This window comes from Geotrypetes seraphini, chromosome 8, assembly GCF_902459505.1.
Source record: "Geotrypetes seraphini chromosome 8, aGeoSer1.1, whole genome shotgun sequence".
In the NCBI taxonomy this organism is placed as follows: domain Eukaryota; kingdom Metazoa; phylum Chordata; class Amphibia; order Gymnophiona; family Dermophiidae; genus Geotrypetes; species Geotrypetes seraphini.
Window position 1 is genome coordinate 87,749,544 of NC_047091.1, and position 17,311 is coordinate 87,766,854.

The 17,311-nt window shown below is 41.5% G+C and overlaps 1 protein-coding gene across 3 annotated transcripts in view; it reads left to right on the forward strand.

The window, feature by feature from the left end:
• The window catches only part of FBN3 (fibrillin 3), a 518,221-nt gene that overhangs the window by 410,224 nt on the left and 90,686 nt on the right, over nt 1-17,311 (forward strand). For all 3 annotated transcript variants that reach the window (XM_033955282.1, XM_033955284.1, XM_033955283.1), the window contains 8 exons: nt 1,552-1,677; nt 3,260-3,382; nt 5,882-6,004; nt 6,381-6,542; nt 8,068-8,136; nt 9,862-9,987; nt 13,735-13,860; nt 14,667-14,816. In XM_033955282.1, the coding sequence (XP_033811173.1) occupies nt 1,552-1,677; nt 3,260-3,382; nt 5,882-6,004; nt 6,381-6,542; nt 8,068-8,136; nt 9,862-9,987; nt 13,735-13,860; nt 14,667-14,816 (1,005 nt within the window). The remainder of the gene's footprint in view (nt 1-1,551; nt 1,678-3,259; nt 3,383-5,881; nt 6,005-6,380; nt 6,543-8,067; nt 8,137-9,861; nt 9,988-13,734; nt 13,861-14,666; nt 14,817-17,311) is intronic.

Consider the following 17,311-nt stretch of genomic DNA (forward strand, 5'->3'; position numbering starts at 1 on the left):
TGGATGCTAAGGTTTTAGAATTAGGGCGACTGAGTGTAATTTTAAAGGCAGATAGGTGCATAAACTGTATTGTACCTATTTCATAAAGAGATAATAGTGAGCAAGGACTGCCACTAAATATGCACTAAAGCACAATAGTCAGGGCTTAATTTCTGGTGCAAACAGCCTGGAACTCAATGCCATCATTTTCCTTCAGACTCCAGATCAACAGGCTTGTTCTACTCCAGCCCCTTCCTTCCAAGCAGTCTGCAGGGAAAGGTGGGAGAGGGGGGAGGAAGTGAAGCTTTAGAGAAGAGTAGAGTCACTCTGCTCCCTAATCTGCTCCTCCTGTTGTTCCTGTCCCTGGCTCCACAGTTCCTCCATTACTTTTTTTTGCCTTTAAATTAAGGCCTGGAAGTTTTCTATAACCTGCATGCATAATGTTTGGCACGCATACAGTATGTCCCACCCATGCACTTCCTCCTGTGCATGCCCCCGTGCAGTTATATGCTATGCGACTTTCACACTCTTATTATAAAATGTCACTAAGCACATGCCTTGCATTTACACCCTTGCATGTTACATTCATGTAAGAGCTAGAATTCTATAATCTTACCTCCCCCGCCCCTCAATATTCAGCGGGCAGTGGTGAGCGTTTTGCGGCCCACCACCTCCAGTGTTATTCCTGGATATTCAGTTCCAGACCCTGTCCAGACTTCAGCATTGAATACCTGGGTTTGTTTGTTTTTTTAACTGGCTAACATACAGGTAGAGCTGGTTAAGACAATAATTCAGTCCTTGACCACATAAGCCAAACCGCTTCAAGATGTGGCCCAATTTAAGTGGCTTACTTATGCAGTGAGGGGCTAAATATCTGCACTTAACTCGACTCTACCCCTAGAATGCCAACACATTAGCAGCATTTGAATTTGAATTTGGCACTAACTGATCATTTTCAGCAGAGATTAACAGTTAAGTGCAACTGCAAATGGCCAGATAGCTGACGGTAGTTTCCAGCCGGTTAAATAATTTTGAATAATGGTCTGTTAGTGTGAATATTCCTCGGTTATTGCACTTAGATTTAGGTACTAAGGGCTAAATGCACTAAAGATAGCGACTCGATTGCTGTTGCCTGATTCTCTGGGGCCTGGGGCGTTTGAGCCAATCAGGGACTTCCTTAGGAAGGAGGGGGCGGGGCTAGGGGTGAGGCTAGGGGCGAGGCTTGGGCATGGCATGGGCAGGCCTGGGAGCAGGATTAAGGTCCGGATTTTACATATGTAAAATCTTCTAACCCTAAGTAAATAGGAAACATTTATTTTTTCAGATAGTACTAGAACAAGGAAACATTTCATAAAACTAACCAATAGAGGATTTACTACAAATTAGAGAAAGGCGTGTGACAGGTGTTTTCTGTCGATGAAATGCACTGTGTAATAGGTATATTCTGTGAGATACATTAACACATGTGACAGGTAGCTGCTGTCTACTAGACTCATCACACAGGTGTGTTCGGTTTCTGAGAATCACCATGTAGGCATATGACGGGCATGTTCTGTCTCTGTCACTTTGCAGATGTAGATGAATGTGCCGATAATGTGAATCTATGTGATAATGGGCAGTGCCTGAATGCCCCAGGAGGATACCGCTGTGAGTGTGAAATGGGGTTCACCCCTACCGAGGACAGCAAGGCCTGTCAAGGTAAGAATGCCACTGCGTCCCAATGACAAACGTAAAGCTGATGCTGTGTGGAGGAGATCATGGTATGACAGATACTCCAATTGCAAGGTTACAGGGTTCCCCCTCCTGAACCGGCGATAACCCAGTAGCACAGATTATTCACTCTCATGATAAATTAATAATGTTGTTGAGAGTATTTTTCCTGCTATAACGTGACTTGTGGTGTTCCCTACAAGCTGCATTATAGAATTTACATTTTGCATATCATTACTGTGTAACCCATGGTGTCTTAAATTTCACTGCGTTATAGCACCACAACATGTGTTAGTTAGTGCCCTTTAATAATAATAATAATAACTTTATTTTTTTTTATATCGCCATAACCAAAAAGTTCTAGGCGGTTTACTCTAAAAAATAGCTGGACAATCAGCGAAATACAATAATACAGTAAAAAAATACAAATATTTGTAAAACACAATTTCAATAATAAAACTCACTAAGTAATAAACTTATCGAACAAAGTGGTCTTAATTAATTTCCGAAAACTGCAATAGGATAACAAAGCTTGCTGAATACATTTACTTAACCAAGATTGTTGCCTACCAGCTTGAAATGCTATGGTCCTATCTAAGAAGGTTTTATATCTACACCCATTAATTTTTGGATAAGCAAATAAGTAGAAGTTTCTAGTTTCTCTTGATGATCTATGCAACACAAAATGAGGAAAAAGGTAAGCTGGAGACAATCCCGATATCAGCTTAAAGTCATTTCAAGGGCCAAATAATGCTTGTTATGCTATAACACAGTTCAATAACTAGCCCCCTTTATCTTTTAAAATCACAACATGCAGAGCTAGCAATTATAATATGACATTAGATCCTAATGAATGAAAAAGCTGTACTGTGTTGCTAAAGGGACCCTCCTTGTTATACGACACTAGATTTTCTTCATAAATGAAATCTGCAGTTTGTTTGGCGAATGAGGCTCTTCCTAAAAGGGCAGAAAATTTCACGGCAATTTACACAGGTGAAAAGCATTGAAAATTACTCTTTTTCAACGTGGCTAAAGTGTGCTCATTGTTCCATTGCTAGGAGGTGGTAGGAGCCAAAATAGGGGCAGAGTTCAAGTATAAATAGGATAGACTTGAAGGGAGCAATTGTCAAAATGGTTCATCCAGATGCAAATCCATGGGAAATTTGTACAAAGTAAAGGGGAAGTTGGTTGATCACTTCCTTGGGTAAAATAGGTTTAGGGATTTTGCACTTGCTTTTTTGTGGGGGCTAAATCTGGCTAGGTAATAGTTTACATATGTTTTTTTAAATGCAATGTGCACATGATATTATACAGTAAGTATACTCCCATCTAAAACACATCCCCAAGAATGCCTCATTAAATTAGCTAAAAATATGCATGCTGTGGGAACCCACTGCATATTTTTAGCCAACTTATGGGTGAGTTTTTTTTTTTTTAAACTGTCTTTGAAGGGACCTTAAAGGAAGGAAAGAAAGATCAGAAATTGAGTAAGATCTGTGACAGCACAGTAAGCAGAGGCAAACGGGAGAATTTTATCTACTCCATCACATTCTGGTTTTCTCTCTTACAGACATTGATGAGTGCACATTCCAGAACATTTGTGTGTTTGGAAGCTGCCAAAACTTGGCTGGAATGTTCCGGTGTGTTTGTGATGATGGCTATGAGCTGGACCGAAGTGGAGGCAACTGCACAGGTACCACCGGGGAGGGGGCCTAATGAATGTCAACTGCACAGACCCCATCAAGGAAAGTTGACTGTGCTGAAAGTTGACTGTGCAGATGTCACGGGGGGAGAGGGGAGGGGGTCCGTTGAATGTCAACTGTACAGGTACCCCTGGTGCTTATGAATCATACAGGTACTGGCGAGGGTCTGCTAAATGTTAATTGCACAAATACTGCTGGGAAAGAGCCTGCTGGTTATTAACCATATAGGTACTGGGGAGGTATCTGCTGAATGTTAACGGCACACAGGTAGAAAGGGCCCGTCGACTATTGTCCATATAGATACCGGAGAGGAGACTGCTGAATATCAACTGCAGAATAGGATGGTCTATAAGACTATGGTAAAAATTCAGCCATATCAGAACATGCCTCCACAAGTCTGAATATGTTCTACATCAGGGGTCTCAAAGTCCCTCCTCAAGGGCCGCAATCCAGTCAGGTTTTCAGGATTTCCCCAATGAATATGCATGAGATCTATGTGCATGCACTGCTTTCAATGTATATTCATTGGGGAAATCCTGAAAACCCGACTGGATTGCGGCCCTCAAGGAGGGACTTTGAGATCCCTGTTCTACATCATGTATATAAGATATGGTAAAAAAAAAAAAATTTTTTAATTCTTTATTGATTTTCAAACTACAAATGCACAACAAATAAATCACATATATGTACATTGTATAATAAGCGCAGCAAACTTACAAATATTACTGCAACCAAGAAATTTCCCCCTCCCTCCCAGATAATATACAAACAAACAAAAAAATCAAAACTTTTATGAAACCACTCATAAAATCCTTGGACCAATTCCCTTCCCTTACCATATGGCTAAAATTTGAAGTAGTTTGGGACAAAGTTAGAGGTCGCTCTCGGTCCTACATGGTCCTCATAATGCGGTTGGCTATTCATAACAATGTGGTAATGTGGTAGAAACTGTTCCTTAACATTGGTCGGATACTAAATAGTTATTCTTTGAAGCTGACAACAACGGTTTTAGTGTTATTTAAAACAACTTAGTACCAATGAGTGTGCAAAGCAGATAGTTTAATGATAAATAGGCAGTTGAAAACTGAATTGATGTCACATTTTAGGATAAAAACTAAGAAATAAGAATGTCAAAGACTAGAAGCAGTGTTGAAGTATGGCTGCTAGGGAAGGGCACTGATGAACTGTCCAGTTTACATCTTCCAGCCAATGGGGATGTTCTTCGATTGATGATTTACTTACACACTGACAAAAAGGCCATGGTCAAGGTCTTGGAAATTTGACAGCATGCAAGATTACTACATTAGCGAATAGACTCAGGAATTTGCATGTTGATGCTTTATGAAGAATATGAGAAGCTTAAAAAGAACCAGCACAGATGCAACGAACATGATCTGGTGAATCAAAAAGCCTTCAAAGAACGTCTCGTCCATCTTTTTGATGTTGCTACCAGTGATACATTAGTCACAATGAAAATCAAAGAAGACAGACAATTTCTAATCATGCAGAGATCGTCATATAAGTAGTTTTTGTAGAGACTTTTTGCAATTTACATATTTACAGGGGGTGGCCTAAGGGATAAGTCCAACCAGAATCTTAAGTCTGACTCCCAGTACATTCTGGGATGCGCTGGGAGTGGTCTAAGATTCCGATTGGCCATATCTTAGTCCACTTCCCCCATAGGAGAGGCTTTAGGTGCCTGGGCCAATCAGGGCCTTAGGCCCCTCCCTGGTACATCCCATGATACACCAGGAAGGGAAAGGTTCGCTATTTTGGTGAAGGTGGGCCTGCCAGCCGGAGGCTGGAAGGATACCTCCAGTCGGCCAACTACAAAAGATAGGGGGGATTCGGGTGGGCTGAGGTGGGATTCCGGCTGGGCTGAGGTGTCCAGCAGGAGGGACTGGGTATCCCTCCTGCTGGCAATGCTTGCGGGGGGATTCAGGCTGTCCAGCAGGAGGACTTGGGCATCCCTCCTGCTGGGGAAGATTGTGGGAGATCGCAGCAAGTTCGGGCAATGAGGATTGGGCATCCCTCCTGCTGTGATCATTGTGGGGGGGGGGGGGACGGGGGACGACGGTTCCACAATTCTCTAACTGGCACTTATGAAAGACATTGGTTAGAAAATCATGGTTTTAGACAAAGTATTGGTCCCTCCCATGCCTAAAAGGTCTTGTTTTGGGCGTTTGGGACTTGGGCAAGTTGGTGGGGGGAATAGAGCTTAAAGGTAGACGTAGTGGCGGTCTGGGTGATTAAACGCCTGAACGTTCAGGTAGGCCATTCTCAAAAAAAACCCCATAAACATTTTGGATGTATTTTTTGAGAATGGACATTTCCCTTCTGCCTACTTTGGGCACCTAGGGCCTTAGGCCAAAAAGGGACTTAGACATTTTTGTTTTTATTATGCCCCAAAAGTCTATACACTGACCCTTCTTATCTTACCCCAACTCTCTAGGCCCACACTTAAATCAAGCCTCCTGTTTTTCCTACAGATATAAATGAATGTGCTGATCCTGTGAACTGTATCAACGGTTTGTGTGTGAACACCCCTGGCAGCTACCTCTGCAACTGCCCCCAGGACTTCGAACTGAATCCCACTGGGGTGGGGTGTGTGGGTGAGTGCAGTCTCCATTCCTAACCAGCAGTGTCCCTCTCGAAGAAACCCTGCTCTTAAAGGTGGTCTTAACTTAGTGGTCCTGATGCATCACTCTCACCCTCGCCTGTTTTGGTAGAGCTGCTCGATTCCTATTTGCTTTAAATGTATAAAACTCCAGTGGTTGGGATTATGTCAGTATGTGCTGTGTACAGCTGGCTTTTCTGTGAAGCACAGACTGGAGCACTTCTCACCTAAACCTATTCTCTCTTCTCTAATAAGCAGCATCTTCTCCTTCTGCCATTAGGACTATTACCTATCAGATTCTGCCTATGTGGAGTTGCCTGAACTGGCACGTGCAACTGATTGTTTTTTCTTGTCTCTCCTGTGCTGGCCAGACACTCGCGTTGGGAACTGTTACCTGGACACACAGCCTCGAGGTGATGGGGGCATTTCTTGCAGTGCAGAGATTGGTGTTGGGGTAACTCGAGCCTCCTGCTGTTGCTCTTTGGGTCGTGCCTGGGGTAATCCATGTGAATTCTGTCCATCTGTTAATTCCAGTAAGTGAAAAAAACTTCCTTTTGGGACAGGATGGAGGTATCAGGTCGCAGTATTATGCCTGTGTATAGTGACAGCAGAAAAGCACTGTGAAGCCCTAGGCCAGCAGTAGAATACCAGTTTTCAATAATTCCACTGCAAGCAGTGACACAGTAAGAGGGGGTGGGGTGGACTGACCTGGGCGCCGTCGTCACATACCTCTTTAAAAGTTTGCCGGTGCAAGCAGCATCTTCCACTTGCTGCTCATATCGGCCTCGGCTCCCTTCTGATGTCACTTTCTGGTCAGCCAGCAAACATTTCAGGAAGCTTGTGGGGAACAGGGAGTGCTCAATCAGCGAAGAAGAGTGGAGAGCGTACAGTGCGGTGAAGATGAGAGGGGGTGTGCACGGCGTGGCAATGCCGGGTGCTACCGCCCGAGTGCTAACCTCCCTCGCTATGCCACCGACTGCAAGCATTCAGGGCCAGATTCTCAAAACTTAAGGTTGCCTTTAAGCTGTCACTAAATTGGTTCCAGCTGGTTTAGCGTGCATGCATTGTAGCGGTGGATTATCAAAACAGCTTACCATGGTCTTTTCTGAGCTTCCTAGTCACCTCCGATTCTGCTATGCAAATGAGCTCATCAATATTTAAACGAGCACTCCAGTGGATTCTTCAATATTGCCAAGTGATTCTCCAAGCATGGTGTCAGCTTTTGGCGACCAAAAATCAGCGACTGATCTGGGGGTGCCGGTACTGGGAAAAGCGCCTCTATGGCATGTGTTTTGACTGGGGCTCATGAAAAAAAAAAAACTACATAATTCACAAATTATAGTTTATTTGGGGTTTTTTTTTTTGGTGGGGTTGGGCACGTGTATCACAGCCGTATCTTACGTGTCTCTGGCTGTGGTTCATGATAAGATTTGATATTAAAAACAAGTTACAAGATTTACATGAATTATAGCAGTTTTGAGGTGGAGAAAAGGCATGTCTTATGCACGCTTGTTGAAAGCCAATGTTGCATCTCCCTTCCCTTCATCCAGTAGCTCTGGCACGCCTATAATTGACACACACACCTATAATTGATACACAGCATTGCTTTTCCCGGCACATGCGCACATTTATGTCTCTTTCGTGGTATATTCTGCGCATTTGCTGATCACTATCACCAACAACTCATTTCATGTAAACTTAGTGAACCTTTGCTACTCTCTGCCAACCTCATTTGCATGTGTGTTTTTTTGAGAATGACTCACCTTTTTGAAATTGCTACAACAACGGCTGCGACAGCGGCCCATCGTTTTTTACCGCAAAGTTTTGAGAATCTAGTCCTCAGAGTATTTCTGGAAAATCTGATAAATCCTGATAATAATTGGCTGTTAATAAGCAACAGCTTGATATATTGCATTAACAATAGATGTGTTTAAAAATAAATCTCTGCAAGATAGCATACTATAAAAGAAAAGTGGGTGAACGGTCAATTCATACTAAGCATACCAGGGATTAGTATGTGGCAGCGTCTTATGTTTAAAGGATCCCCTTCCCTTTCAGCGGAATACAAGACCTTGTGTCCTGGAGGAGAAGGTTTCAGGCCCAATCCCATCACTGTTATCCTGGAGGGTAAGTTAGACACCTTTCCTACTCTTTCATGAACTGTTGAGTCATGGCTAAAATGCAGTAGATAGAAGCTGTCTCTATACACAAACCATGTTTTCACACGTTAGACTGTGTATTGCTCCAAACTTTGAATGTTGTGCCATGTGAGCACCCCAGATCTCATACCTGTGTGGTTCTAGACCAGACATGGGCAACTCCGGCCCTTGAGGGCCGGAATCCAATCAGATTTTCAGGATTTTCCCAATGAACATGCATACAAGAGCTATGTTTCACACTGCTTCTTATGCTTATAAATAATTCATCATTTATTATAATAATATAACACCATCTTTAAAGGTTTTGATGTTGTTATAATTATTATAATAAATGAATTATTTATAAGCATAAGAAGCAGTGTGAACCATAGCTCTTATTTGGGTATTTTATTTAGGTATTAAGTAGAGCTATTAAAAAGTCTTATAAGTCCCAGTGGGTTAATTAATATTGGTTGCAATGAATATTCATGAGATCTATTTGCATGCACTGCTTTCGATGCATATTCATTGGGGAAATCCTGAAGGGCCGGAATCCAATCGGGTTTTCAGGATTTCCCCAATGAATATGCATCGAAAGCAGTGCATGCCAATAGATCTCATGAATATGCATTGGGGAAATCCAGAAAACCCTGGATTCCGGCCCTCGAGGACTGGAGTTGCCCATGTCTATTCTAGACCCTGTCACTACATGTTGTACCATGTGCAGCTCCAGACCATGTCACTTTGCGCTATAGTGTATTTTTGTCAAGCTTGTCACTTTCTGTACTTAAGGGGGGATTCTGTTTGTCACCTAAAAATCAGGAGTTAGGCACAGCTTATAAAATATATGTGGCACCTGTCCCCACAATAAAAATTTAGGTGTGGCCACTTACGCCAATGAAAGCCTACCATAAATACCTGCACCTAAATTGTGCGCTGATCAGGTGTATTCTATAAGAGTGTGCCTAACGTTTTAGTAATGCTCATGACCAGCCCATGCCCCTCCCCTTTTGAGATCCACACAATAGAATTTACACACTAGATTTTATAGAATACACTCAAAGTTATACATATAAATTCTAATTAGTGCCAATAAGTGCTTGTTAATGAGCAATTATGGGCATGGATTGGCTTGTTAGCAAATTAAGTTGCGCTTGTAAATCAGGAATGTGTACAGATTTGCGCGTACAACTTTAGTGGTGGTATATAGATTGTGAGGGTTAGTGAACATATCCCTCAGAGAAAAAGTGGGGGATCACATCTTGCATACTTCATTCCACTCTCCCATGTGAGCAACTGTGTCTTCTGTCACACGTGAATTCATCTTTCTGCTCTCACAATGCTGGTAAACTATTCCTCACTCCTGTGATCCTTATATACCATTATCTCCATTGTCGTGTATAAATGCCTCTCTGTTCTCCCTCCAGCAACCTTAAGAACTATATAGCTTTCCACTTCTTTCATTATGTAAGATTGTATTGATGACTTGATTGTGACCTCTTCGCTGATTGTCCAGCACTTCTTGTTGTAAATCACCTCGAACTGCCATGGCTTTGGCCGTATATAAGAATAAAATTATTGTATATGCCATTTTCCACTGTCTCTTGCATGAGACTCTCTCTGCTATCTCCTGTCACCATTTCCTAGAATTTTTCTACCTCATGTTTTCTAGGTAATTACCTGATTTACTGCTTTCTCTCCTTTGTTTGTGCAGATATTGACGAATGCCAAGAGCTGCCAGGTCTCTGCCAGGGAGGAAACTGTGTTAATACCTTTGGCAGCTTCCAGTGTGAATGTCCCCCTGGGTACTATCTGAATGAGGATACACGCATTTGTGAAGGTAAGCTGAGGATCAATGATTCTCTGAACTTAGCCAGGAATTCAAAGGCAGAAACCATTGAAATCTGGGATGACAGAAGTCCCTCACATTAATAAAAACATAGAACTATGATAGCAGATAAAGACCAAATGACTCATCCAGTCTGCCCATCCACAGTAACTATTATCTCTTCCTCTCTCTGAGATCCCATGTGCCTATCCCACGCTTTCTTGAATTCAGACACATTCTCTGTCTCAACCACCTTATCCAAGAGACTGTTCCACACATCTACCACCCTTTCTGTAAAATAGTATTTCCTTAGATTACTCCTGAGCCTATCACCTCTCTGGGCCCGGTGATTTCCTTTTTGCCATTCCATTCAGCACTGTTTTTATTTCTTCTACTGTAATGGGTGTAGTTAGAAAAGTATTATCTTCGTCTGTGAGAGTGTGATGCCGCAGATTGTCTCTCAAAATATTGCCAGACATTGTGGATTCCCTATCCGAGGTATATAGGTGATCATAAAATTGCTTAAAGCAAGTTGGTATTTTCACTAGATCCGAGGTTGATTGCCCTGCTTCATCTTCTATGGTATGAATATTGAGCCTTTCCTCTTTGACTTTCAGGTAATTTGCTAGTGCAAGGCTGTTTTTGTTATTATCACAATAATAATTAGCTGACTGCATAAAGATGGCATTTCCCGCTTTTTTGCTGAGTATTAAATTGTAATCGAGTCTTGCTTTATGTAGTTTCTGGAGCGTTTGCATATCTGATGGGTTGGCTTGATGACAAACCTCAAAGTCCTTAATTAGTTTGATGTGTTCGTGCATTTGTTTTCCAAGTCCTTTTTTGTACAAGCTTGATATGATATAACAACACCTCTTACATAAGCTTTAAAGGCATCCCATAGGCACAGCCATTCCATATCTTCAGGTTTGTTGAAAAAATTCTTGTATTGCAGCTCTGGCATTTGTGACAAAGTCAGGGTTTATCAATAATGAGTTCTTAAATCTCCAAGAGGTTCTCTTTACAGCCACAGTCAAATCTGAGAGTGTTAACTCAATAGATGCATGGTCAGAGACAGAGATTTTATTAATATCTGATTTAGATAAGTTATTAATTAGATTATTACTCACCAAGAAATAATCTATCCTAGAATAGGAGTTGTGTGTAAAAAGAGTATTGACGATCATCTCCATGCATTAATCTCCAGGCATCCACCAATTTTAGTTGTGTTATCATGTTGTGCAAACTGTGCCAAGTTTTAGAAGGTTTATGTGAAGCCATCGATTTTCTGTCACTAACTGGGTCACCAACTACCACGTGTGCTTGGGATCTATCTTCTAAGAGCGTTAACATAATCTCATTGAAGAATTCTGGTTTATCAGAGTTAGGCGATAAGGTAATTTGGCCTACTAGTAAATTAACTTTAATCCATCTGCCCTCCACATCATTGGATTGAGAAACTAGTGTAATATCTGGTCTGGAATGAATTAATACAGCAGTGCCATTCTTCTTCTGCATGGCAGGTGATGCAATGACTGGTAGAGACCATTTAGTTTTCAACTTGGCTGATTCAATGACATTTAGATGAGTTTCTTGAAAGCATACTATGTCAGGTGACTTCTTTGATATATAGTCCAGAATTTTTTTCCGTTTGATTGGATTATGAAATCCCTTGACATTTAATGATATTATGTTTAACATTGAAGCACAGAAGACCACGATGTGGAGAGTAGACACAGGGATATGAGAGAATGATACAAGAGAGACTCTGCTTGTATGTGAGTGATCATAGTGCAATTAACTAGTGGATTGCAAAATAACATGACATCCAGGTATGCTACACTTCTGCCTGGCCAAAAATATGACCCATGACAGGAAAACCCCATGGGTAGAGAGCGAGTGAGTACAGGTTGATCACAACCCTGGCAAAAAAAGGTGAGAACAGGATTAAATCATAATTCCTCGTCTAGACACAATATAGAAACAAAGCCTGTTATGAATGAAAGTAGTAGGTATCAGATGAAATATTGAGTTAGGTATTATAGTGCTATAGACAACTCATTATAAGTCTGTCTAATAAACATAACGTTACCATCTAACTTATGCACTTATACTACGAAGCTATCTATGTAGTTACACAATACTTTAAGAGACTTTAGAAAACTTTAGCAACCGTTAAAGACCACTTCATCTGTATTGAACATTTTCCAGCCCGTTAACCAGATCTAACATTGATTGGTATTTTATACTATCCCAACAAAAATTCACACCGACAGCAAGCAATTATAATTTAGCCTAGGAGCGTAGGGTAAACAAGTCATTAATTAGATAGAAGTGAATAATGGGGTAAAATGGAGATGGGTTTAGCCACCTTATGAAATAAAAGAAAAGGCATTACTTGAAAGGTGGATAAAGAAGAGAAAAATAGATTAAAGCTAGAGAAACGGTAAGGTGCGTGAGCTATCATAAGTAATAACATTTTAAAAGAAGGGAACTGCCATTAGCACCATTACCGTTTTTAATTAATTAATTAATATTTGTTATGGTCTGTTTGTTGTATAACCTGCCAAATATGGGACACTTAGTTGATTATGAAGTCACACAAATATAATTGGAAGTATATGCCAATACAATTAGGAAGACTTATAAAATGATATCAATTTGATCAATAAGATATAAAATTCATGAATTCAGAGAAGTAAAAAGATATAATTGTCTACTTAATAAGATATTAAGTGTTTGTCAGTGCATTCCTGTTTTCGAGAATACACTGTGATGTTTGCTTTTTCTCGTAATAAAACTATTCAGGATATGCTTTGCCCGACAAGTAGAGTGGCGATTGAATCTTCCATTATGCAGGTGAATTTAGGCGCCTAACCTCAGACGCTGTTTATAGAATCTGAGCTTGAATGTTTTCTGGCTTGAACCCTTGGAAAGCTGCAGAAAGTACAGTACGACTATAATTTTTCTTCACACTAAAAATAATCCATGAACTGCAATGCAGTTCTTAAAAGTTAAATTATATTTAAAAAATTTCAGTAAAATAGTCTCCCTCACCAAAGACCCACCCTACACTCAGCTGCTGAATTGACAACTGGACCATCTATTTGGTTTCTATATTAGTCTAAGATGCATATACCAGTCCTGTAACTCAGAATGCTGGATTTGCTTTTTGACCATCAACTGAGATCTGTGTTTTTCTTTTAACTTTCTTAACTGTTGTTTATGAGGGTTCTGCAGATACAGCAAAGAAGCAATCTAAGGGCAAATTTGTGAAAGAGTCCTGAGGATTTAAAGATCAAGCATGAAACTTGCAGTCAGACTGTTTGCACAAGTTTTGCCCAAGGATTGAATTTCCTGCGACTTCTGAAAGGAAAAAAGTCCCACGGGTGGGGGGGGAGGGGGAATTTTCAAGGAGATACTTGCACAGAATTTTTAAGGATTAGATTAATGGAGCAGGCGGAAGTCCTACAGACATTTTTATGGAAAGAAACTGAATGTCTGCAGAGATTTTCTTAACTCATGTAAAGAAAAATAAACTCAGAATTATGTAGGGTAAAGACTGCAGAACTTACTAGATGTCTAGAAAGGCCCATGGGAGAAGGGTTGGGGTGTAGTTTTCTACTTTTCTGTCTGTGAAGTACCAAAGATCATACAGTAAATATCTTATTGTCTTCTGCTCAAGCTTCAGATAGGAGCCTGGCTATGACAGCACGATAGATCTGGCATCAAGTAACAGTCTTCTGATTTATTGCCTATCAGATATCGATGAGTGTTCTGCGCATATTGGGATCTGTGGTCCTGGCACCTGCTACAATACCCTTGGAAACTACACCTGTGTGTGTCCTCCAGAATATATGCAAGTCAACGGTGGAAATAACTGCATGGGTAAGGAGCAAACCCCTATTTCAATACCAGCCATTTTTGTACATTCTATGAAAGGCATAATTTCAGTGCAGACATCTCCAGAAACCTCCTGCTGAAGTAGTCCAAAAGATCATCCTGCCTTTGCAACCATATGAATCTGGGCTTAGAGTGTATGAGTATGAGGCTAGCATGGTTTGGCAAGCTGTTCAAAGGCTCACAGCTTTAGGTTGCAGTAACATTACGCAGATGCTTGTTAGCTGAAAACACTAATGTAGTGGTTCCCAACCCTGTCCTGGAGGACTCCCAGGCCAGTCAGGTTTTCAGGATAGCCCTAATGAATATGAATAAAGCAGATTTGCATGCCTGGCACCTCCATTATATGCAGATCTCTCTCATGCATATTCATTAGGTCTATCCTGAAAAATTGACTGCTCTGGGGGTCCTCCAGGATAGGGTTGGGAACCACTGCACTAGTGTCCAACAAATCAATGAGGCTATGGAACAAGTGCTGGAGATTCCAGCCCCATGTGGGAGGTGTGGTGTAGGCAGGTTAGTGCTATGCTGGGAAACAGCTTCTATCTCTTGTAGTGTTGTAGTGAGGATGTTGATGACTCAGCAGAAAGCATTCCATTCTGTGAGCCATCACTGACTCTGTGCCTCATCATAGTAGTAGGGGTCATTCTGCCCTCTAAAGTGGCACTGATCCAATGCCCCGCAAAGTGAAAGGAGAGGTTCTACCTTCTGACTCAGAATTGAATTAAAAACCAGCATAGTGTCTATCTTTTAAATGATGCACTAAACTAGAGTTGTTCCTTGGTGCCCTGCAGACATGAGGAAGAGCGTGTGTTACCGTCACTACAATGACACCTGTGAGAATGAGCTGTCCTTCAACATGACCAAGAAAATGTGCTGCTGTTCCTACAACATTGGCAAAGCATGGAACAAACCGTGTGAGCCCTGCCCAATCCCTGCCAGCAGTAAGTGTCTGCAAGTAATGCCTCACTGTCAGTCCCTGCATTAATTTCAGTCAGATCTGCCTGCATCCTGCTGGAAATATCTCACTGTGACCTCCATGTAGAAATTTCACTCTGATCTCTCTGAATCAGACTAGTAATATATCACTGTGACCTGCCTGATTCCAGTTAATGTCTCACTGTGTCCTAGTTGATCCCTGCAGTAATTTCAAAATGATCTGCCTGAATTCTGCTGCTAATATCTCACACTGAATTCCCCAATGTTAATGATATCTCACTGTGACTTGCTCGATCCCTGTTAATGTCTCATTGTGACCTACTCAGCCCCTGTCAGAAATCTAAGTCTAATCTATCTCAGTCCTGTTAGTGATATCTCACACTGACTTGCCCAGTCTTTATTTCTGGTGTGGACATATGAGTCCAGATAATAGGTGATATTCCTTTACTCGCAAGTTGATTGCAAAAGGATGAAATTTACATTCTTCATCTCCGCCTCCTTCTCCAGTGCTGTTCTTCAGCTTTTTTCCTTCTGCAAGCAAGTTGAGAAGGTGTGATTCTGATCTGCTCTGATATTCTTTTATTCTTTTGCAGTAATTTTGAATCTGCATTGTTTCAGCAAAGTGTCCCCTGAAACTGGGATCCTTGTTTGTATCCCAAGAGGAGGGGCTCTTCTGTTTTGCCCACAATAGGCCAAGTCATCCATTGGATAGTGAACCTCCTGGACAGGTGATCCTAGTGGCTCTGGATTGGCCACATCAGCCACGATACAGAAAATTGGTGTGCCTGCAAAGAGGCAAAGGTTTCAGGTTACCAGTGCACACAGATCTCTTGTTGCAGGGTCAGGTTCCATTAGAGAATCCAGAACATTTCTCTCGAGCATGCAGCCTCAGTGCGGAAAGACTACTCAGAGGTAGTTATTGCTACCCTCCATATAGCAAAGAGATCAGCAATGGTTGCAGCTTGTGCTACAGCCTAGAGGTTGTTTTCAACAGTGGTGCTCGAATGATCAGTTAGATCCTTGGAGAACTCCGGTGTCAGTGGTTTTGGCTTTTCTGCAGGCTAGTCTAGAAAACGGACTGGCATAGGATCCCTCAAAGTGCAAGTTGCAGGTCTCATGTTTCAGAGTCCAAGTGAAAAAGGGTTCTTTGGCCTCCCATCCGAATATAGTCAGATTTTTGAAGGGGACGCACAAGTTGAGAACTCTAGTAAGACAATGAACCTTAACATTGTCCTGAATGGCCTCAGCAAGGCACCTTTTGAGCTTGTTGCAGGAGGTGTCAATGCTGAATCTATCAATGCATACAGTGGAGAGTCTCAGAAATACAGGCACTTTCATGAAGGGAACCATTCCTCACATTTACAAAAATGGGAATTTCTCGCCATACTATCCCTTTGTTTTGCTGAAAGTGGTATCATCTTTCCATGTCAACCAAGAAGTCAGGTTACCCACCTTCCAAACCATGACTTCCAAGAGGAGGGACAATGTGTTGAACTTGCTGAATGTATGGGGAAGTCCTCTTTGATATCTGGAAGTAACCAATGATTTTTCTCTTTCATATCATCTTAACCAATGTGGCAAAACTAGCAAGTCAGCATCTAAGGCAACCATCTCAAGATGGATTTATGTGGCTATCTTGTCGGCATACATTGGCTGTGGAAAATAGCCACCATTTGCCTTGAGACCACATTCTACTAGAAGTGTGGCATCATTATGGGCAGAGATGAGGGCAGTCTCTTCTGAAGAGATTTGTAGAGCAGCTACATGGTCCACTCTCCATACATTTACAAAGTTTTATAGGGTGGATGTGGCAGCAAGAGAGGATACTGCTTTTGGGTCCTTGTTGTTAAAGGCAGGCTCATATGTCCCACCCTAGACTTTGAAGACTGCTTTAGTACATCACCTTTTGTCAGGACTCAGATGTCCTTCGCACCAGAAGGAAGATTAGGTACTTACCTTGATAATCTTCTTTCTGGAAGAAGGACATATGAGTCCCGACATCTCGCTCTTTCAGTCTGGAGTTTGCCTGCCTATTGTTTGGACAAACACGTATGTCCAGAATCTATCCTGTCAGTCAGATATATGCAAAAAAAAAAAAAAAAAAAAGAGAAAAGTAAAGCAATAAGTGAGGCTCTATGAGTGCCATATGTTTAATGCTGGTTGCATTTTGACGGGTAGTTGCTGTTCGTTCCACCTATGTTGTTTACAGTGTTGTTTAACCTTGTTAATTATATCTTACATAGCAGAACAGAAATGTTTTAGTGGGGAGTCTCCCCATTCCCCCTCCTTATTTCTCTGTTTTACTGCTGTTCAATTCCTTTAGTACAAACTGAGGGGGTCTCTATAGCACTGGAGAATGAGGCGGAGCTGAATAATATAAATTTCATCTTTTTGCAATCATCTTGCGAATAAAGAAATATCACCTATTGTCAGGACTCTCGTAGTATGTCCTTCTTCCAGAAAAAGATTGAGGTAAGTACCTAATCTTCCCATATACTAA